Source organism: Antedon bifida, chromosome 3 (genome assembly GCF_963402885.1).
Source record: "Antedon bifida chromosome 3, ecAntBifi1.1, whole genome shotgun sequence".
NCBI lineage: Eukaryota > Metazoa > Echinodermata > Crinoidea > Comatulida > Antedonidae > Antedon > Antedon bifida.
This window is the reverse complement of record NC_136228.1, coordinates 26742054-26766149: the sequence shown is the minus strand read 5'-3', so window position 1 is coordinate 26766149 and position 24096 is coordinate 26742054. Positions and strand designations below refer to the sequence as shown.

Here is a 24096-nt window from a genome sequence, read left to right as displayed (position 1 = left end):
AAAAAGTATGTGTACGTCGACTATGGCTCAACGGCTGATGTTCTTCTTCTTGCTATTTTCATTGGTACAGAAAGTTTTTACAGGTATGTTCTCTAATTGAATGATAAAGTTGAAGTTAATAATTATCATAAAAGATTTATTAAAAGATAATATGTTTTATCATAAGAAATAAATAATGAAACATTTATGTAAGATATATTTTATTTTCTCTTTTGTGGGGACAACCCACTTTTATTGCACATTATGATAAATAATGGATATTTAAGTGATATTACACAGTCTTCATTGCAATGTCAGAAATGGGTAGAGCCCAAACGAAATGTTGGGGATGTTGTTTTGTCGTTGAGTAAACGTACTCCTCGCAATACATGGCCGCTAAGAAAAATGGGGTTTGCATAAAGATGCGGGACACCGTCGAACACATTACCTGTTCTGTCCTTAAAACTATGTAAAAAATGGTTTCCAAAAGACAAACTATGGTTTGTCTGTTTATCCCATTAATAAGTCGTTTTGTTTTTGATTTTGTTGAAAGAAGACAAGATTATACTGAACTTTGTATTGTTATAATATTAAACAACATTATTGTAATTTAAATGTTGTCAACTTTCATTTAATTTAAAGTTAATTAATGATATTGAATTTTTATATTAATATATTTCATTTCATATATTTCAAATATATTGTATTTTTCTCCATAAAAATACAATATAAAAAACGTGGAAAAAGAACAAAACATCACACACAACCAGGCACAGACAGGATTTCTAAAAAGCGAACTTAATCACTATCTAGTAGGTCTCCTATTGCACTGATTGTATAAAATACATATAATATGTATAAAAATTAAAAATGCATATAAATGCTATGTCAAAATATATTGCAATATCATTAAATATCATCAATATATACCAAAACCTTACTTACAATAAATTTTAAGCTTGTTTATAAAAGTCTTAATACCTGTATTTAAAATTAAAGAATCTCTTGTTATTTTCTTCCGGTAGTCCCTTCCATGCACGGGATAATATGTGGAAAATTAAGTACTTTAAGGAATTTGTCCGAGCAAAAGGGTGTACGAATATGAGATGATCACCGTGACGCGGGTTGATTGAATAGGGTTTAACATATCCACAGTAGATGCCATAAAGACATTTGACAGTAAATGACATGGATAAAAGTTGGAAACGTTTTTCAATTGAACTTAATCCTAAAACATTAAGACGCCGTTCATAGGAAATATCTTCCCCATAGAAACGAGTTTTAGTCATTCGGCGTTGGACTTGTTCCAATGAGTAGAGATGTCCTTTTTGGTGAGGTCATCAAGCAGGTATTCATTACATTATCTTAAATAACCAGAGAAGGGTTCATTTTTTAATTTTGTTTTAATGTAGTAGTCATTTTAATGACTGAATGAAGCATAAACGTAATGTAAAGCAAAAAAAAATACACTCTCTAGAGTCAGTCGGTCGGTAAACACTAACTCATATTCATATTTTTTCGCTATTTTGACACTGGATATTAATACTTGGAGGCAAATAAAAATGTTTTTCAAATTTTTTTAACATTTTTATATTCATAATAAGGCGTGTCAAAATATCAAGAAATCAGTTTCCTTTTCTTACGTATAACCCCCACCCAAAAGAATACTTCAGGTGGTTTTTTTTTTGCAAGTTAGCATCGAATATCGTTGTATCAATGATATTCTTTTATATAGAGATATATGTTTGTAAAATCATTTTTTGCTATACCAATTTTACATTTGACGGCCATCATATATTCTCACTTCTTTAATTTATTCATTCACAATTACAATTTTCAAAAGTACCAAAAGAAGCGGGTGCTTGTCATTTTGGATATTGTTCACATGTACACAGTACACACATACCAGACAATATTCATGAACAAAAACAAATTGAAATAAAATATGTAGGCCTACATAATAAAAGATACATAAATTGCAATGGGGAAGTTCCACTTTACTTTTGAAAGTTAAATGTATTGGTTTTAGAGAGCGCGTTCCAAATATTTTGTCCGTGAATGAATACGGATCTATGACTTATTGCAAGTCTGGTGAATGGTATGCACATTTTCGTTGAATTTCTACGTTTGTAAGGGTTTTTGCGCGTTCACTTTGTTTAAATTTGTTCAAGAGTTGTTATCGAAGACGATATTGAGTTATGAAACATATTACCTGTAACTTTTTTTAAATCAAAAATTGTGAGTAGGTTATTTGTTTAAACTAGATGGTACGTGCCCACAGATGGTTCTCGCATACACAGTAATTTCAGCGTAAAAACTTGCGATTTCAAATGTACGTACCGCAGGACTATAATACATTGTCGTTTACAGAAACGAATAAATAGACACTATGATTTATGTAGTCTAAACTAAAATTAGAACCCTAGAAATTACTTCCGAAAGAGAAACTTGATTTAGACTCATTTAAACAAATCAAATTTGTGTTTTGTATGTAACATTAGGGTTGAGAGATGGGGAAGAGGATGGGTACAAAGAGGAATAATTGTTAAATATAGTTTTTATCCACTCAGTATAACGAAATATTTTGTTCATGTTTTATAGGCCTATAAATAATATATCACTAAATACAGTAAATATTTGCGATTTAATACTTTGTTAAAACTTTCACTGTCATAGTCAATTGAAATAGTAAAGTACATTTAACGATACACCACTACGACGTTTATATTTTTTGTAATTATTAATTAATACAAACGTTGAGAAGCAACTGTCAGTAATAAAGTTTATTTGTATATTATGTGTTTATAATCGAACAGTAGGGCCTACCCACACTCACAGTAATAAAGTTTATTTGTATATATGTTTATATTATTCTAACAGTACCAACAATCACAGTAATAAAGTTGCGATTCAAATGGCGACCAAAAGTGGTTAATACGTATTTATAGTATTGTCAAAGTATTGCAATACTATATCTTGAGGTTTTAGGTGTATCCTCCGTATAGGTCGTGCCCACAGATGGTTCTCGAATACACAGTAAATTCAGCATAAAGAAACTGGAGTACCGCAGGCCTATCCACATTGTCGTTTACAGGAACGAATAAATAGACACTAAAACTAAAGGTAGCACCTTGGGAATTACTTCCGAAAGACAAACTTGTCACAAAATAAGTCCAAATTGTTGTGTTGTGTATGTAACATTAGGATTGAGGAATGGGGAAGGGGATGGGTGAAAATATGAACAATGTTTAATATATCCATCCATCTATCCTTTAGACAGTGTATATCACGATCGTTGTTTTGTCAATTGTCAATAACTAATTATCTAACTCAATTTAATTAGTAAACAAAGTTACATCAAGTGGTTAAAATCAGTACCGAAAGTACGAACCAACTATATACCATCGAGTAAACATTCTAGAAGTAACGCATGTTATTGAAAGGGAGACTAAAAAGTTTGGCCCGCAACTCACTATTGACTGAACCTTTCTTTCTATCAAATCATTTATCATATCATCAATAATGTAATTATTATTAGCAACTTGCAGCATTGTGGAAATCGAACACGCGACAGTAACGTACACTTTGGATGATGAGAATTATCTACCTTCTGAAGGAGTTATCAAAAGAGATGTGGAATTAGGTTACTGAGCAATTATACCCGCCCCAGAGCGGGTTTTAAAATTAGTTTAAAGCCTTCTCAGTACATAACACCCGACGCCAGTAGGTCTACCTCCCTATACCCACCAACCCCCACCTCTCTTCAATAACACCCCACACTCTTTTTTAAAAACAAATTCTTCCCAGTACAAATTCAATTCAACTTCAGCTTCAAATTGAGAGGGTATACATAGCTACGATAGGCCTATGGTTTAAGTACGTTGTAAACTGTGTAAATAAATAGGTGTTCATTTTTGCTGATAATTAAAATATCTAATTTTGATACTGCGGCCTCCTAGCCTTCTTTCTCCTCTCAACATCCAAGCCACAATCAACAAACCGTAACTCCTCCCCTGGACAGTTCAAATGTAGTAACTTTTCCTATTACAATTCCAATCATATAGGCTACTTCATTACGCCAGCATTTTCGGTCCTCCTCCTCCCACTTCAAACACACCCCATATACTGGGTGATTTGTTTAAGAAGGTTCCAATACAAACTAGATTTGAACTCGTCACTACGGACGAGTTAGGTTATCCGCAGCGCAAAAGCCACGTGCACGTCATACGTTAGAATATTGCGCGCAGAAAAACGATTATGCCATTGAAAAAATGTTAGTGCGCCCTCTATTTTGCGTCACGTCTGAGTATATACGGTATACACTATATACTGTATACGTACTACATACAGTGCAGAATAGGTGAAAAGAAGTGACCAAAGTTATTGACGCTTTTGAACATGATGACGTCATAACAATTTTAAAAATTGTAAATCATGCGAAAGATAATTGATTGACCTAGACAAAATAAAAAAATTGAGGGAAATGGAATATGGATAAGTAGAGATGCGCTCTATTAAATTTGAAGAGCTCTGACGAAAGAGAAAAAAATCCTATATTTTATATTCGGGTGGCCATACGATGACGTCACAATGTCCGGTTGGCCATATCAATGCATGATTCGAGAAATACAACTCATCTACTTCAAGAATATGTAATTTAAAAAAAGTTCACCACGTAGTTTAGAATTTATGACAGTTTAAAAAAAGGTCTAATTTTGACGATTTTTTGAAGTTTTTCATCAAAAACGCGCGCAAATTATCCAATTCTACGTGCTGGTGTGACGTGATTTTAAGTCGAAATTGTTTGAAAGTTGGTAAAATTACTAGAAAAGGCTGAAAAAACAAAAATCAAGCAAAAAAAACATGTTTTTGCGCTACGTGTGCACGCGCGCGTAAATGTATTGCGCACGCGTGGGAATTTTTGAAATGCTCAAAATGACATGAAACGCGTAGAAAATTGATTAGAAATGGATTTTTCGCAATTTAAAATTTTAAACGCGCGTGCGCGCGTAACTTTCTGCGCAACCTGCCATTTTTACTCCATAGAAAGTTTGCGCTTGATATGACTTAAATTTTCAGCAAGTTTCAATACAAAATGACTTTTGGTTTTTAATCTATGATCAATCATTGAAATTCATAAAATCGCACGTAACTTACGCTGCGCGACTCTAAAGTCAAAAAACTAAACGTCCTGCACATCTGCCGCTACAGGTCAATAGTATGACAAAGTTACACAATCTTATGTTGGCCATAATTAGAGATATGCGTGCAACAAAATTCGTGGAAAGAAAGAAGAAAATAGAAAACTAGATTTGAACTCGTCACTACGGACGAGTTAGGTTATCCGCAGCGCAAAAGCCACGTGCACGTCATACGTTAGAATATTGCGCGCAGAAAAACGATTATGCCATTGTAAAAATGTTAGTGCGCTCTCTATTTTGCGTCACGTCAAAGTATATACGGTATACACTATATTCTGTATACGTACTACATACAGTGCAGAATAGGTGAAAATAAGGGACCCAAGTTATTGACGCTTTTGGACATGATGACGTCATCATAATTTAAAAAATGGTAGATTATGCGAAAGATAATTGATTGGCCTAGACAATATAACAAAATGGGGGGAAATGGAAAACGGATAAGTGGAGATGCCCTCTATTAAATGTGATGAGTTATGCGAAAGAGACAAAAATCCTATATTTTATATTCGAGTGGCCATACGATGACGTCACAATGTCTGGTTAGCCATATCGATGCATGATTCGATATCTACAACTCATCATCTTCCAGAATATGCAATTTTAAAAAAGTTCACCACGTAGTTTACAATCTATGACTGTTTTAAAAAAGGCAAAATTTTGACAAATTTTTTAACTTTTTCATTAAAAACGCGCGCAAATTGTTTAATTCTACGTGCTCGTATGACGTGATTTTAAGTCGAAATTGATTGAAAATTGGTAAATTTACTAGAAAAGGCTGAAAAAACAAAAATCAAGCAAAAAAAAGATGTTTTTGCGCTACGTGCGCACGTGCGCGTAAAAATATTGCGCACGCGTGGGAATTTTTGAAATGCTCAAAATGACCTGAAACGCGTAGAAAGTTGATTAGAAATTGATTTTACGCATTCTGAAATTTTAAACGCGCGTGCGCGCGTAACTTTCTGTGAAACATGCCATTTTTAATCCATAGAAAGTTTGCACTTGATATGACTTAAATGTTCACCAAGTGTCATTACAAAATGACTTTTGGTTTTTAGTCTATGTTAAATACGCAAAATTCATAAAATCGCGCGTAGCTTACGCTGCGCGACTCTAAAGTAAAAAAACGAACTGTCCTGCACTTCTACAGATAGAGGTAAATCTTCTGACAAAGTTATACGATGTAATGTTGATCAGAATTTGAGATACACGTGACACAAAATTCTGGGAAAGAAAGAAGAATAACATAGAAAAAAAAAAAAAAAAAAAAAAAGATCCTGACAATAACAAGGGGTTATCCGCCAAGTGCGGATAACCAAAAAAAGAGAACTAGATTTGAACTCGTCACTTTGACGAGTTCGGGTTATCCGCGCAAACGCAACATGCACATACGTTTAAAATATATGAACGCCGACAATTATTATGCCATCCTATGACATGAATTAAATATGTTTACAGTGCTGAATTGTACCTATTTTGTAGCATACAGCATATTACAGTATTTACAGAATACATTGTATGTTATATGCAGTGCAGCATAGACGAAATTACGAGACCCATCTTTTAAATGCAATTATTAACAAGATGACGTCATCAAATTGACATATAAAGATAACAATTTTTGAAGATAATTATCTAAATAATTACATTAATACAAATTTGAAGAATTTTGAGCACGTAAAAGTGAGATGCGCTCTCGTTTAAATGCAATGAACTTTTACGCAAGAGATGAAAATATGACTTTTTGAATTCAACTGGCCATATGATGACGTCACAACATCTGATTGGCAAAATATTCACATGAATTTGTATCTACAATCCAATAGCTTCCAGAAAACGTTTTAATCATGATTATCACTTTTTATTCTGACGAGTTATAACAGATTGAAATTTACTGTAAAGATAAAAATAGGTGACCCACGTTATTTACATTTTTAGACATGATGACGTCATAAAAATTAAAATATTTTTAACTCATGCGAAAGATAGTTGATTGTCCTAGACAGTATTAAAATATATGTGGAAATGGAATACGTATAAGCGAGATGCGCTCTATTTAATGTAATGAGCAATAACGAAACAGTAAAAAATCCAATATTTTACATTCGTGTGGCCATACGATGACGTCATAACATCCGAGGGGTAAAGATTCTGCATGAATTCATATCTACAACATATCTGCTTCTATATTAAATTAAAAAAATTGGGGGTAACGGTTGATCCTGAGGAGCTATAATAGATTCAAAATAGGCATAATTTTGACAAAATGTTGTCACTTTTGCAACTAAAACGCGCGCAAATGGTCTAAATCAACGTGTTCGTATGACATCATTTTAATTTGAAATTATGTCAATCTTTTTAAAATGACTAGGAAAGGCTGTAAAATTAAATTCAAGAGAAAAACACATGATTTTCATGCTCCGTGCGCACCTTACGCGTAAATTTTTTCGCGCGCGTGGGAATTTTTGACATGCTCAAAATGTCATGATCAGCGTAGAAAGTTGATTAGAAATTAATTTTGCGCATTTTGAAATTTTAAATGCGCGTGCGCGCGTAACTTCTTGTGAAACATGCCATTTTTAATCCATAGAAAGTTCGCCCGTAATATGACTTAAATTTTCACCAAGTGTCAATAAAAAATGACTTTTGGTTTATAATCTATGATCAATCATTGAAATTCGTAAAATCGTGCGTAACTTACGCTGCGCGACTCTAACGTCATATAACGAAGTTTCCTGCACATCTACAGCTACAGGTCAATCTTATGACAAAGTTACACAAAGTTATGTCTACAAAAATTTGAGATATAGCTGCAACAAAAATCCGGGAAAGAAAGAAGAATAAAGATGAAAAAAAAAAAAGATATTTACAATCACAAGGGTTATCCGCAACTTTATAAGTTGCGGATAACCAACTAGATTTGAACTCGTCACGTTGACGAGTTAGGCTATCGCCCAACGCATCGTAACACGCACATGTTATTTATTATGCTTAGTCTACAATAGGCTGCACTACAACGATTGTAACGAACAGCTGGAATGCATCAAAATCGTTTAATAAGTGTCAACAGTTGACGGTATTAGCATTGTAAACGGTTTAGTTGACGGTTATTTTTTATTTTACACCACTCACGTTTATTCAATTGTTTGAAAATGATGACCTTTTCAAATTAAAAAAAAAAGTTCATAAGTCTAAAGAGGAATTGTTTTAGTAATAAAATATTGAAAATTGGAAGAAAATTGATAACGTTTACGCGGTATGCGCTCTATTGAATGTGACGAACTGTGTCGAAAGAGACAAAATCCCTATATTTTACATTTGTGTGGCCATACGATGACGTCACAACAACCCAGAGGTAAAAATTTTGCATGAATTCATATCTACAACATATCTGCTTACATATTAAGTTAAAAAAATTGGGGGTCACCAGACATCCCGGAGAGCTATAATCGATTCAAAATAGGCATATTTTTACACAAATTTGCATAAAATTACCAATTTTCAAGCGCACGATTTTTAAAGTTTGACGTGCACGTGTGTCATTATTTTGCATTCATAATTCATCAAATATGAAAGAAATATATCATAAAACTATGAAAAACAATAATCAAGCGCAAAAACGGACTTTCTAGGCTGCGTACGAGCGAAGTGCGCAAAAGCGCGCGCGCAACGCAAAATTTTTTGAAAAATGTGAAATGCTTAAAATGTCCTGAAACGTGTAGAAAGTTGATTTTGAGCATTTTTAACTTTCACAGCGCGCGTACGCGCGATTTGACCAATGTTCAAAATTTTGCTGATGATACAGGAATATGACCCTTGACATGAAGCATACGTGTGTCAAGTGGTATTTAAAAATAGCTATTAGTTTTCAAGTTATAGTCAATCTAAGAATTTCAGAAAATCGCGCGTAGTTACGCTACGCGACCATATTTTCATTAAACCAAAGTTTGTTGCACAACTACATATATACGTGCATCTGCTGGCCAAGTTACAACATAACTGCTATTGCCGTTTTTGAGATATGCGACCAACAAAAAATGAGCAGAAAAAATGAAATCTTTGACAATAACAATAGGCTATCGCTCTACAGAGAGCGATAGCCTAACTAGATTTGAACTCGTCACTTTGACGAATTCGGGTTATCCGCCACGCAAACTCCACGTGCACGTCATACGTTAGAATATTGCGCACAGAAAAACGATTATGCCATTGGAACAATTTTAGTGCGCTCTCTATTTTGTGTCACGTCTAAATATATTAAGCATAACACTATACTGTATACGTACTACATACAGTTCTGAATAGATGAAAAAAAGTGACCAAAGTTATTGACGCTTTTGAACATGATGACGTCATCACAATTTTAAAAACTGGTAAATCATGCGAAAGGTAATTGATTGACCTAGACAATATAAAAAAATAACGGGAAATGGAATACCGATAAGTGGAGATGCGCTCTATTAAATGTGACGAGCTATGACGAAAGAGACAAAAATCCACTATTTTATATTCGAGTGGCCATACGATGACGTCACAATGTCGGGTTAGCCATATCGATTCATTATTCAATATCTAAAACTTATCAACTTCCAGAATCTGTAATTTAAAAAAATTTCACCACGTAGTTTAGAATCTATGACTTTTTTAAAAAAGGCATAATTTTCACGAATTTTTGAACTTTTTTATCAAAAACGCGCGCGAATTGTCCAATTCTACGAGCTCGTATGACATGATTTTAAGTCAAAATAGTTTAAAAGTTGCTAAAATTACTAGAAAAGGCTGGAAAAACAAAAATTAAGGAAAAAAAAGGTGTTTTTGCGCTAAGTGCGCACGCACGCGTAAAAAAATGCGCGCGCGTGGGAATTTTTGACATGCTTAAAATGCCATGAAACGCGTAGAAAGTTGATTAGAAATTGATTTTTCGCATTTTGAAATTTTAAACGCGCGTGCGCGCGTAACTTTCTGTGAAACATGCCATTTTTAATCCATAGAAAGTTTGCGCTTGATATGACTTAAATTTTCACTAAGTTTCAAAACAAAATGACTTCTAGTTTTTAATCTATTATCAATCATTGAAATTCATAAAATGGCGCGTAAGTCACGTTGCGCGACTCTAAAGTCAAAAAACTAAACGTCCTGCACATCTACCGCTACAGGTCAATATTATGACAAAGTTACACAATCTTATGTTTGCCATAATTAGAGATATGCGTGCAACAAAATTCGTGGAAAGAAAGAAGAAAATAGAACTAGATTTGAACTCGTCACTACGGACGAGTTAGGTTATCCGCAGCCCAAAAGCCACGTGCACGTCATACGTTAGAATATTGCACACAGAAAAAGATTATTATGACTACTATACTATACTATAGGTCCCTGGACCTATTTGTTTATAACAAATAGCCAATCAGTACTTAGTCTTATTTGGCCTGCTACATTATAGCAGTAGGTAGGAATTAAATGATTTGGGCTATACCAAATGCCGTTACAGTATATACAGTATAATCTTTATACGTACTATATACAGTTCAGAATAGGTGAAAATAAGTGACCAAAGTTATTGACGCTTTTGAACATGATGACGTCATCACAAATTTAAAAATGGTAAATCATGCGAAAGATAATTGATTGACCTAGACATTATATAAAAATAGGAGGAAATAGAATACTGATAAGTAGAGATGAGCTCTACTAAATGTGATGCGCTATGACAAAAGAGACAAAAATCCTATATTTTATATTCGAGTGGCCATACGATGACGTCACAATGTCCGGTTAGCCATATTCATGCATGATTCGATATCTACAACTCATCTACTTCCAGAATATGTAATTTAAAAAAAGTTCACCACGTAGTTTAGAATCTATGACTGTTTAAAAAAAGGCATAATTTTGACAAATTTTTGAACTTTTTCATCAAAATTGCGCGCAAATTGTTTAATTCTACGTGCTCGTATGACGTGATTTTAAGTCGAAATTGATAGAAAATTGGTAAATTTACTAGAAAAGGCTGAAAAAACAAAAATCAAGCAAAAAAAAAAAGTTTTTGCGCTACATGCGCACGTGCGCGTAAGAAAAATGCGCACGCGTGGGAATTTTTGAAATGCTCAAAATGACATGAAACGCGTAGAAAATTGATTAGAAGGTGAATTTTCGCATTTTAAATTTTTAAACGCGCGTGCGCGCGTAACTTTCTGTGAAAAGTGCCAATTTAAATCCATAGAAAGTTAGCGCATGATATAAATTACACTTTTGCCAAGTTTCAATTAAAATTGTTTTTTGGTTTTTGATCTATGTTAAATACGCGAAATTCACAAAATCGCGCGTAACTTACGCTGCGCGACTCTAAAGTCAAAAAACGAAACGTCCTGCACATATACAGCTACAGGTCAATCTTGTGACAAAGTTACACAATCTTATGTTGGCCAGAATTAGAGATACGCCGCCCACAAAAAATGGGCGAGAAGGGTGGAAGGAAAGAAATAAATACTAGATTTGAACTCGTCACTTTGACGAGTTCGGGTTATCCGCGCAAACGCAACATGCACATACGTTTAAAATATATGAACGCCGACAATTATTATGCCATCCTATGACATGAATTAAATATGTTTACAGTGCTGAATTGTACCTATTTTGTAGCATACAGCATATTACAGTATTTACAGAATACATTGTATGTTATATACAGTGCAGCATAGACGAAATTACGAGACCCATCTTTTAAATCCAATTATTAACAAGATGACGTCATCAAATTGACATATAAAGATAACAATTTTTGAAGATAATTATCTAAATAATTACATTAATACAAATTTGAAGAATTTTGAGCACGTAAAAGTGAGATGCGCTCTCGTTTAAATGCAATGAACTTTTACGCAAGAGATGAAAATATGACTTTTTGAATTCAACTGGCCATATGATGACGTCACAACATCTGATTGGCAAAATATTCACATGAATTTGTATCTACAATCCAATAGCTTCCAGAAAACGTTTTAATCATGATTATCACTTTTTATTCTGACGAGTTATAACAGATTGAAATTTACTGTAAAGATGAAAATAGGTGACCCACGTTATTTACATTTTTAGACATGATGACGTCATAAAAATTAAAATATTTTTAACTCATGCGAAAGATAGTTGATTGACCTAGACAGTATTAAAATATATGAGGAAATAGAATACGTATAAGCGAGATGCGCTCTATTTAATGTAATGAGCAATAACGAAACAGTCAAAAATCCAACATTTTACATTCGTTTGGCCATACGATGACGTCATAACATCCGAGGGGTAAAGATTCTGCATGAATTCATATCTACAACATATCTGCTTCAATATTAAATTAAAAAAATTGGGGGTAACGGTTGATCCTGAGGAGCTATAATAGATTCAAAATAGGCATAATTTTGACAACATTTTGTCACTTTTGCAACTAAAACGCGCGCAAATGGTCTAAATCAACGTGTTCGTATGATGTCATTTTAATTTGAAATGATGTAAATCTTTTTTAAAATGACTAAGAAAGGCTGTAAAATCATAATTCAAGAAAAAAACACATGATTTTCATGCTCCGTACGCACCTTACGCGTAAATTTTTTCGCGCGCGTGGGAATTTTTTACATGCTCAAAATGGCATGATCAGCGTAGAAAGTTGATTAGAAATTAATTTTGCGCATTTTTAAATTTTAAATGCGCGTGCGCGCGTAACTTCTTGTGAAACATGTCATTTTTAATCCATAGAAAGTTTGCCCTTGATATGACTTAAATTTTTACCAAGTGTCAATACAAAATGACTTTTGGTTTATAATCTATGACCTATCATTGAAATTCATAAAATTGCGCGTAACTTACGCTGCGCGACTCTAACGTCATTAAAAATATGGAGGTGCACAACTTCAGGTAAATGTCCATATAATGACAAAGTTATACAAAAGATATATTCACAAGCAATAGGGGATATGCTGTAGACAAAAATCCGGGAAAGAAAGAAGAATAACAAAGAAGATGAAAAAGATATTTACAATCACAAGGGTTATCCTGCAACTAAGTTGCGGATAACCAACTAGATTTGAACTCGTCACTACGGACGAGTTAGGTTATCCGCAGCGCAAAAGCCACGCGCACGACATAAGTTAGAATATTGCGCGCAGAAAAACGATTATGCCATTGAAAAAGTGTTAGTGCGCCCTCTATTTTGCTTCACGTCTAAGTATATACGGTATACACTATATACTGTATACGTACTACATACAGTGCAGAATAGGTGAAAATAAATGACCAAAGTTATTGACGCTTTTGAACATGATGACGTCATCACAATTTTAAAAATGGTAAATCATGTAAAAGATAATTGATTTACCTAGACAATATTACAAAATTGAGGAAAATGGAATATGGATAAGTAGAGATGCGCTCTATTAAATGTGATGAGCTATGACGAAAGAGACAAAAATCCTATATTTGATATTGGAGTGGCCATACGATGACGTCACAATGTCCGGTTAGCCAAATGGATGCATGATTCTATATCTACAACTCATCTACTTTCAGAATATGTAAAAAAAAATAAAATTGACCATGTAGTTTAGAATCTATGACTGTTTAAAAAAAGGTATAATTTTGACCAATTTTTGAAATTGTTTATCAAAAACGCGCGCAAATTGTTCAATTCTACGTGCTCGTATGACGTGATTTTAAGTCGAAATTGTTTGAAAGTTGGTAAAATTACTAGAAAAGGCTGAAAAAACAAAAATCAAGCAAAAAAAACATGTTTTTGCCCTACGTGCGCACGCGCGCGTAAAAATATTGCGCACGCGTGGGAATTTTTGAAATGCTCAAAATGACCTGAAACGCGTAGAAAGTTGATTAGAAATTGATTTTACGCATTTTGAAATTTTAAACGCGCGTGCGCGCGTAACTTTCGGTAAAAAGTGCCATTTTTAATCCATAGAAAGTTAGCGCATGATATAAATTACACTTTTGCCAAGTTTCAATTTAAATTGTTTTTTTGGTTTTCAATCTATGGTAAATACGCGAAATTCACAAAATCACGCGTAACTTACGCGGCGCAACTCTATAGTCAAAAAACGAAACGTCCTGCACATCTACAGCTACAGGTCAATCTTATGACAAAGTTACACAATCTTATGTTGGCCAGAATTAGAGATACGCTGCCAACAAAATTCAGGGAAAGAAAGAAGAATAACATAGAAAAAAAAAAAAAAAAAGATCCTGACAATAACAAGGGGTTATCCGCCAAGTGCGGATAACCAACTAGATTTGAACTCGTCACTTTGACGAGTTCGGGTTATCCGCGCAAACGCAACATGCACATACTTAACTATATGAACCTCGACAATTATTATGCCATCCTATGACATGAAATAAATATGTTTACAGTGCTGAATTGTACCTATTATGTAGCATACACCATATTACAGTATTTTACAGAATAAACTGTATATGTTATATACAGTGTAGCATAGACAAAATTACGAGACCCATCTTTTAAATCCAATTTTTAACACGATGACGTCATCAAATTGACATATAAAGATAACAATTTTAGAAGATAATTATCTAAAAATTTACATTAAAACAAATTTGAAGAATTTTGGGCACGTAAAAGTGAGATGCGCTCTCGTTTAAACGCAATGAACTTTTACGCAAGAGATGAAAATATGACTTTTTTAATTCAACTGGCCATATGATGACGTCACAACATCTGATTGGCAAAATATTCACATCAATTCGTATCTACAATCCAATAGCTTCTAGAAAACGTTTTAATCATGATTATCACTTTTTATTCTGACGAGCTATAACAGATTGAAATTTACTGTAAAGATGAAAATAAGTGACCCACGTTATTTACGTTTTTAGACATGATGACGTCATAAAAATTAAAATATTTTTAATTCATGCGAAAGATAGTTGATTAACGTAGACAATATTAAAATTTCGGGGGAAATGGAATACGTATAATCTAGAAGCGCTTTGTTGAATTTGATGAGCAATAACGAAAGAGTAAAAAATCCTATATTTTACATTCGTGTGGCCATACGATGACGTCATAACATCCGAGTGGTAAAGGTTCTGCATGAATTCATATCTACAACATATCTGCTTACATATTAAATTAAAAAAATTGGGGGTCGTGGATGATCCTGAGGAGCTATAATAGATTAAAAATAGGCTTAATTTTGACAATTTGTTGTCACTTTTGCAACTAAAACGCGCGCAAATGGTCTAAATCAACGTGTTCGTATGACGTCATTTTAATTTGAAATGATGTAAATCTTTTTTAAAATGACTAAGAAAGGCTGTAAAATCATAATTCAAGAAAAAAACACATGATTTTCATGCTCCGTGCGCACCTTACGCGTAATTTTTTTCGCGCGCGTGGGAATTTTTGACATGTTTAAAATGTCATGATCAGCGTAGAAAGTTGATTAGAAATTAATTTTGCGCATTTTTAAATTTTAAATGCGCGTGCGCGCGTAACTTCTTGTGAAACATGTCATTTTTAATCCATAGAAAGTTTGCCCTTGATATGACATACTGCTACATTATAGCAGTAGGTAGGAAATAAATGATTTGGGCTATACCAAATGCCGTTACAGTATATACAGTATAATCTTTATACGTACTATATACAGTTCAGAATAGGTGAAAATAAGTGACCAAAGTTATTGACGCTTTTGAACATGATGACGTCATCACAAATTTAAAAATGGTAAATCATGCGAAAGATAATTGATTGACCTAGACATTATATAAAAATAAGAGGAAATAGAATACGGATAAGTAGAGATGAGCTCTACTAAATGTGATGCGCTATGACAAAAGAGACAAAAATCCTATATTTTATATTCGAGTGGCCATACGATGACGTCACAATGTCCGGTTACCCATATTCATGCATGATTCGATAAATACAACTATATTACTTCAAGAATATGTAATTTAAAAAAAGTTCACCACGTAGTTTAGAATTTATGACTGTTTAAAAAAAGGCATAATTTTGACGAATTTCTGAACGTTTTTTTCAAAAACGCGCTCAAATTGTCAAATTCTACGTGCTCGTATGACGTGATATTAAGTCGAAATTGTATAAAAATTGGTAAAATTACTAGAAAAGGCTGAAAAAACAAAAATCAATAAAAAAAAACATGTTTTTGCCCTACGTGCGCACGCGCGCGTAAAAATATTGCGCACGCGTGGGAATTTTTGAAATGCTCAAAATGACATGAAACGCGTAGAAAGTTGATTAGAAATGGATTTTTCGCAATTTGAAATTTTAAACGCGCGTGCGCGCGTAACTTTCTGCGCAACCTGCCATTTTTAATCCATAGAAAGTTTGCGCTTGATATGACTTAAATTTTCACCAAGTTTCAATACAAAATGACTTTTGGTTTTTAATCTATGATCAATCATTGAAATTCATAAAATCGCGCGTAACTTACGCTGCGCGACTCAAAATTCTTAAAAAAAAGTTTCTTGCACATCTACAGCTGCAGGTCAATCTTATGACAAAGTTATACAATCTTATGTTAGCCAGAATTTGAGATACGCTGCGAACAAAATTCGTGGAAAGAAAGAAGAATATAGAAAAAAAAAAAAAAAAAAAAAAAAAAAAAAGAAAAAAAAGATCCTGACAATAACAAGGGGTTATCCGCCAAGTGCGGATAACCAAAAACTAGATTTGAACTCGTCACTACGGACGAGTTAGGTTATCCGCAGCGCAAAAGCCACGCGCACGACATAAGTTAGAATATTGCGCGCAGAAAAACGATTATGCCATTGAAAAAGTGTTAGTGTGCCCTCTATTTTGCTTCACGTCTAAGTATATACGGTATACACTATATACTGTATACGTACTACATACAGTGCAGAATAGGTGAAAATAAATGACCAAAGTTATTGACGCTTTTGAACGACGTCATCACAATTTTAAAAATGGTAAATCATGTAAAAGATAATTGATTTACCTAGACAATATTACAAAATTGAGGAAAATGGAATATGGATAAGTAGAGATGCGCTCTATTAAATGTGATGAGCTATGACGAAAGAGACAAAAATCCTATATTTGATATTGGAGTGGCCATACGATGACGTCACAATGTCCGGTTAGCCAAATGGATGCATGATTCTATATCTACAACTCATCTACTTTCAGAATATGTAAAAAAAATAAAATTGACTATGTAGTTTAGAATTCATGACTGTTTAAAAAAAGGTATAATTTTGACAAATTTTTTAAATTGTTTATCAAAAACGCGCGCAAATTGTTCAATTATACGTGCTCGTATGACGTGATTTTAAGTCGAAATTGTTTGAAAGTTGGTAAAATTACTAGAAAAGGCTGAAAAAACAAAAATAAAGCAAAAAAAACATGTTTTTGCCCTACGTGCGCACGCGCGCGTAAAAATATTGCGCACGCGTGGAAATTTATGAAATGCTCAAAATGACATGAAACGCGTAGAAAGTTGATTAGAAATGGATTTTTCGCAATTTGAAATTTTAAACGCGCGTGCGCACGTACCTTTCTGCGCAACCTGCCATTTTTAATCCATAGAAAGTTTGCGCTTTATATGACTTAAATTTTCACCAAGTTTCAATACAAAATGACTTTTGGTTATTAATCTATAATCAATAATTGAAATTCATAAAATCGCGCGTAACTTACGCTGTGCGACTCGAAATTTGAAAAAAAAAGTTTCTTGCACATCTACAGCTACAGGGCAATCTTTTGACAAAGTTATACAATCTTATGTTGGCTAGAATTAGAGATACGCTGCCAACAAAATTCGTGGAAAGAAAGAAGAATATAGAAAAAAAAAAAAAAGAAAAAAAAAAAAAAAGATCCTGACAATAACAAGGGGTTATCCGCCAAGTGCGGATAACCAAAAAAAAAAAAAAAAACTAGATTTGAACTCGTCACTTTGACGAATTCGGGTTATCCGCCACGCAAACTGCACGTGCACGTCATACGTTAGAATATTGAGCACAGAAAAACGATTATGCCATTGGAACAATTTTAGTGCGCTCTCTATTTTGTGTCACGTCTACAGAATACAGAATTATTAAGCATAACACTATATTGTATACGTACTACATTCAGTGCAGAATAGATGAAAAAAGTGACCAAAGTTATTGACGCTTTTGAACATGATGACGTCATCAAAATTTTAAAAATAGTAAATCATGCGAAAGGTAATTGATTGACCTAGACAATATACAAAAATAACGGGAAATGGAATATCGATAAGTGGAGATGCGCTCTATTAAATGTGATGAGCTATGCAAAAGAGACATAAATCCTTTATTTTATATTCGAGTGGCCATACAATGACGTCAAAATGTCGGGTTAGCCATATCGATGCATGATTCGATATCTACAACTCATCTACTTTCAGAATATGTAATAAAAAATAAAATTAACCATGTAGTTTAGAATCTATGACTGTTTAAAAAAAGGCATAATTTTGACGAATTTTTGAACTTTTTCATCAAAAACGCGCGTAAATTATCTAATTCCACGTGCTCGTATGACGTGATTTTAAGTCGAAATTGTTTAAAAGTTGGTAAAATTATTAGAAATGGCTGGAAAAACATAAATCACGCGAAAAAAGCATGTTTTAACGCTACGTGCGCACCGCGCGCGTAAAAATTTGCGCACGCTTGGGAATTTTTTACATGCTCAAAATGACATGAAACGCATAGAAAGTTGATTAAAAATTGATTTTTCGCATTTTGAAATTTTAAACGCGCGTGCGCGCGTAACTTTGTGTGAAACATACAATTTTTAATCCATAGAAAGTTTGCCCTTAATATGACTTAAATTTTCACCAAGTGTCAATACAAAATGACTTTTGGTTTTTAACCTATGTTAAATACGCGAAATTCATAAAATTGCGCGTAACTTACGCTGCGCAACTCGCACGGGACTGAAAACCTTATTACGACATCTTCAGATAGAGGTCAATCTTTTGATAAAGTTATACACTGTTATGTTGAGAAGATTTAGAGATACACGCGCAACAAAATTCTGGGAAAGAAAGAAGAATAAGAAAGACTAGATTTGAACTCGTCACTACGGACGAGTTAGGTTATCCGCAGCCCAAAAGCCACGCGCACGTCATACGTCAGAATATTGCACACAGAAAAAGATTATTATGACTACTATACTATACTATAGGTCCCTGGACCAATTTGTTTATCACAAATAGCCAATCAGTACTTAGTCTTATTTGGCCTGCTACATTATAGCAGTAGGTAGGAAATAAATGATTTGGGCTATACCAAATGCCGTTACAGTATATACAGTATAATCTTTATACGTACTATATACAGTTCAGAATAGGTGAAAATAAGTGACCAAAGTTATTGACGCTTTTGAACATGATGACGTCATCACAAATTTAAAAATGGTAAATCATGCGAAAGATAATTGATTGACCTAGACATTATATAAAAATAGGAGGAAATAGAATACGGATAAGTAGAGATGAGCTCTACTAAATGTGATGCGCTATGACAAAAGAGACAAAAATCCTATATTTTATATTCGAGTGGCCATACGATGACGTCACAATGTCCGGTTAGCCATATTCATGCATGATTCGATAAATACAACTATATTACTTCAAGAATATGTAATTTAAAAAAAGTTCACCACGTAGTTTAGAATTTATGACTGTTTAAAAAAAGGCATAATTTTGACGAATTTCTGAACGTTTTTTTCAAAAACGCGCTCAAATTGTCAAATTCTACGTGCTCGTATGACGTGATATTAAGTCGAAATTGATTGAAAATTTGTAAATTTACTAAAAAAGACTGAAAAAACAAAAATCAAGCAAAAAAAAGATGTTTTTGCGCTACGTGCGCACGCACGCGTAAAAAAATGCGCACACTTGGGAATTTTTGAAATGCTCAAAATGACATGAAACGCGAAGAAAGTTGATTAGAAATTGATTTTTCGCATTTTGAAATTTTAAACGCGCGTGCGCGCGTAACTTTTTGTGAAACATGCCATTTTTAATCCACAGAAAGTTTGCGCATGATATGACTTAAATTTTCACAAAGTTTCAATACAAAATGACTTTTAGTTTTTATTATATGATCAATCATTGAAATTCATAAAATCGCGCGTAACTTACGCTGCGCGACTCGAAATTCGAAAAAAAAAGTTTCTTGCACATCTACAGCTATAGGTCATTCTTATGACAAAGTTATAGAATCTTATGTTGGCTAGAATTAGAGATACGCTGCGAACAAAATTCGTGGAAAGAAAGAAGAATATCGAAAAAAAAGAAAAAAAAGAAAAATTGGTAAAATTACTAGAAAAGGCTGGAAAAACAAAAATCAAGCAAAACAAAATTGTTTTTGAGCTACGTGCGCACGCGCGCGTAAAAAATTGCGCACGCGTGGGAATTTTTGAAATGCTCAAAATGACATGAAACGCGTAGAAAATTGATTAGAAATTGATTTTTCGCATTTTTAAATTTTAAACGCGCGTGCGCCCGTAACTTTCTGTAAAAAGTGCCATTTTTAATCCATAGAAAGTTAGCGCATGATATAAATTACACTTTTGCCAAGTTTCAATTTAAATTGTTTTTTGGTTTGCAATCTATGGTAAATACGCGAAATTCACAAAATCACGCGTAACTTACGCGGCGCAACTCTATAGTCAAAAAACGAAACGTCCTGCACATCTACAGCTACAGGTCAATCTTATGACAAAGTTACACAATCTTATATTGGCCAGAATTAGAGATACGCTGCCAACAAAATTCAGGGAAAGAAAGAAGAATAACAGAACTAGATTTGAACTCGTCACGTTGACGAGTTAGGCTATCGCCCAACGCATCGTGACACGCACATGTTATTTATTATGCTTAGTCTACAATAGGCTGCACTATAACGATTGTAACGAACAGCTGGAATACTTCAAAATCGTTTAATAAGTGTCAACAGTTGACGGTATTAGCATTGTAAACGGTTTAGTTGACGGTTATTTTTTATTTTACACCACTCACGTTTATTCAATTGTTTGAAAATGATGACCTTTTCAAATTAAAAAAAAAAGTTCAAAAGTCTAAAGAGGAATTGTTTTAGTAATAAAATATTGAAAATTGGAAGAAAATTGATAACGTTTACGCGGTATGCGCTCTATTGAATGTGACGAACTGTGTCGAAAGAGACAAAATCCCTATATTTTACATTTGTGTGGCCATACGATGACGTCACAACAGCCCAGAGGTAAAAATTTTGCATGAATTCATATCTACAACATATCTGCTTACATATTAAGTTAAAAAAATTGGGGTTCACCAGACATCCCAGAGAGCTATAATCGATTCAAAATAGGCATATTTTTACACAAATTTGCATAAAATTACCAATTTTCAAGCGCACGATTTTTAAAGTTTGATGTGCACGTGTGTCATTATTTTGCATTCATAATTCATCAAATATGAAAGAAATATATCATAAAACTATGAAAAATAATAATCAAGCGCAAAAACGGACTTTCTAGGCTGCGTACGAGCGAAGTGCGCAAAAGCGCGCGCGCAACGCAAATTTTTTTGAAAAATGTGAAATGCTTAAAATGTCCTGAAACGTGTAGAAAGTTGATTAGAAATTGATTTTGAGCATTTTTAACTTTCAAAGCGCGCGTACGCGCGATTTGACCAATGTTCAAAATTTTGCTGATGATACAGGAAGATGACCCTTGACATGAACCATACGTGTGTCAAGTGGTATTTAAAAATAGCTATTGGTTTTCAAGTTATAGTCAATCTAAGAATTTCAGAAAATCGCGCGTAGTTACGCTACGCGACCATATTTTCATTAAACCAAAGTTTGTTGCACAACTACATATATACGTGCATCTGCTGGCCAAGTTACAACATAACTGCTATTGCCGTTTTTGAGATATGCGACCAACAAAAAATGAGCAGAAAAAATGAAATCTTTGACAATAACAATAGGCTATCGCTCTACAGAGAGCGATAGCCTAAAAAACTAGATTTGAACTCGTCACTACGGACGAGTTAGGTTATCCGCAGCGCAAAAGCCACGTGCACGTCATACGTTAGAATATTGCGCGCAGAAAAACGATTATGCCATTGTAAAAATGTTAGTGCGCTCTCTATTTTGCGTCACGTCAAAGTATATACGGTATACACTATATTCTGTATACGTACTACATACAGTGCAGAATAGGTGAAAATAAGGGACCCAAGTTATTGACGCTTTTGGACATGATGACGTCATCACAATTTAAAAAATGGTAGATTATGCGAAAGATAATTGATTGGCCTAGACAATATAACAAAATGGGGGGAAATGGAATACGGATAAGTGGAGATGCGCTCTATTAAATGTGATGAGCTATGCGAAAGAGACAAAAATCCTATATTTTATATTCGAGTGGCCATACGATGACGTCACAATGTCTGGTTAGCCATATCGATGCATGATTCGATATCTACAACTCATCAACTTCCAGAATATGCAATTTTAAAAAAGTTCACCACGTAGTTTACAATCTATGACTGTTTTAAAAAAGGCAAAATTTTGACCAATTTTTTAACTTTTTCATTAAAAACGCGCGCAAATTGTTTAATTCTACGTGCTCGTATGACGTGATTTTAAGTCGAAATTGATTGAAAATTGGTAAATTTACTAGAAAAGGCTGAAAAAACAAAAATCAAGCAAAAAAAAGATGTTTTTGCGCTACGTGCGCGTAAAAATATTGCGCACGCGTGGGAATTTTTGAAATGCTCAAAATGACCTGAAACGCGTAGAAAGTTGATTAGAAATTGATTTTACGCATTCTGAAATTTTAAACGCGCGTGCGCGCGTAACTTTCTGTGAAACATGCCATTTTTAATCCATAGAAAGTTTGCACTTGATATGACTTAAATGTTCACCAAGTGTCATTACAAAATGACTTTTGGTTTTTAGTCTATGTTAAATACGCAAAATTCATAAAATCGCGCGTAGCTTACGCTGCGCGACTCTAAAGTAAAAAAACGAACTGTCCTGCACTTCTACAGATAGAGGTAAATCTTCTGACAAAGTTATACGATGTAATGTTGATCAGAATTTGAGATACACGTGACACAAAATTCTGGGAAAGAAAGAAGAATAACATAGAAAACTAGATTTGAACTCGTCACTTTGACGAGTTCGGGTTATCCGCGCAAACGCAACATGCACATACGTTTAAAATATATGAACGCCGACAATTATTATGCCATCCTATGACATGAATTAAATATGTTTACAGTGCTGAATTGTACCTATTTTGTAGCATACAGCATATTACAGTATTTACAGAATACACTGTATATGTTATATACAGTGGTAGCATAGACGAAATTACGAGACCCATCTTTTAAAGCCAATTATTAACACGATGACGTCATCAAATTGACTTATAAAGATAACTATTTTAGAAGATAATTATCTAAATAATTACATTAATACAAATTTGAAGAATTTTGGGCACGTGAAAGTGAGATGCGCTCTCGTTTAAACGCAATGAACTTTTACGGAAGAGATGAAAATACGACTTTTTTTATTCAACTGGCTATATGATGACGTCACAACATCTGATTTGAAAAATGTTCACATGAATTCGTATCTACAATCCAATAGCTTCCAGAAAACCTTTTAATTATGATTATCACTTTTTATTCTGACGAGCTATAACAGATTGAAATTTACTGTAAAGATGAAAATAGGTGACCCACGTTATTTACATTTTTAGACATGATGACGTCATAAAAATTAAAATATTTTTAACTCATGCGAAAGATAGTTAATTGACCTAGACAGTATTAAAATATCGGGTGAAATGGAATACGTATAAGCGAGATGCGCTCTATTT

At 33.7% G+C, this 24096-nt stretch overlaps 1 protein-coding gene across 1 annotated transcript in view; it reads left to right on the top strand.

The window, feature by feature from the left end:
• Positions 1 to 24096, top strand: part of LOC144836857 (complement receptor type 2-like) — a 124887-nt gene continuing 100791 nt past the window's right edge. Inside the window, exon 1 of the mRNA XM_078691749.1 lies at positions 1 to 83. Coding sequence (XP_078547875.1) covers positions 8 to 83 — 76 coding nt within the window. The 5' untranslated portion in view covers positions 1 to 7. The remainder of the gene's footprint in view (positions 84 to 24096) is intronic.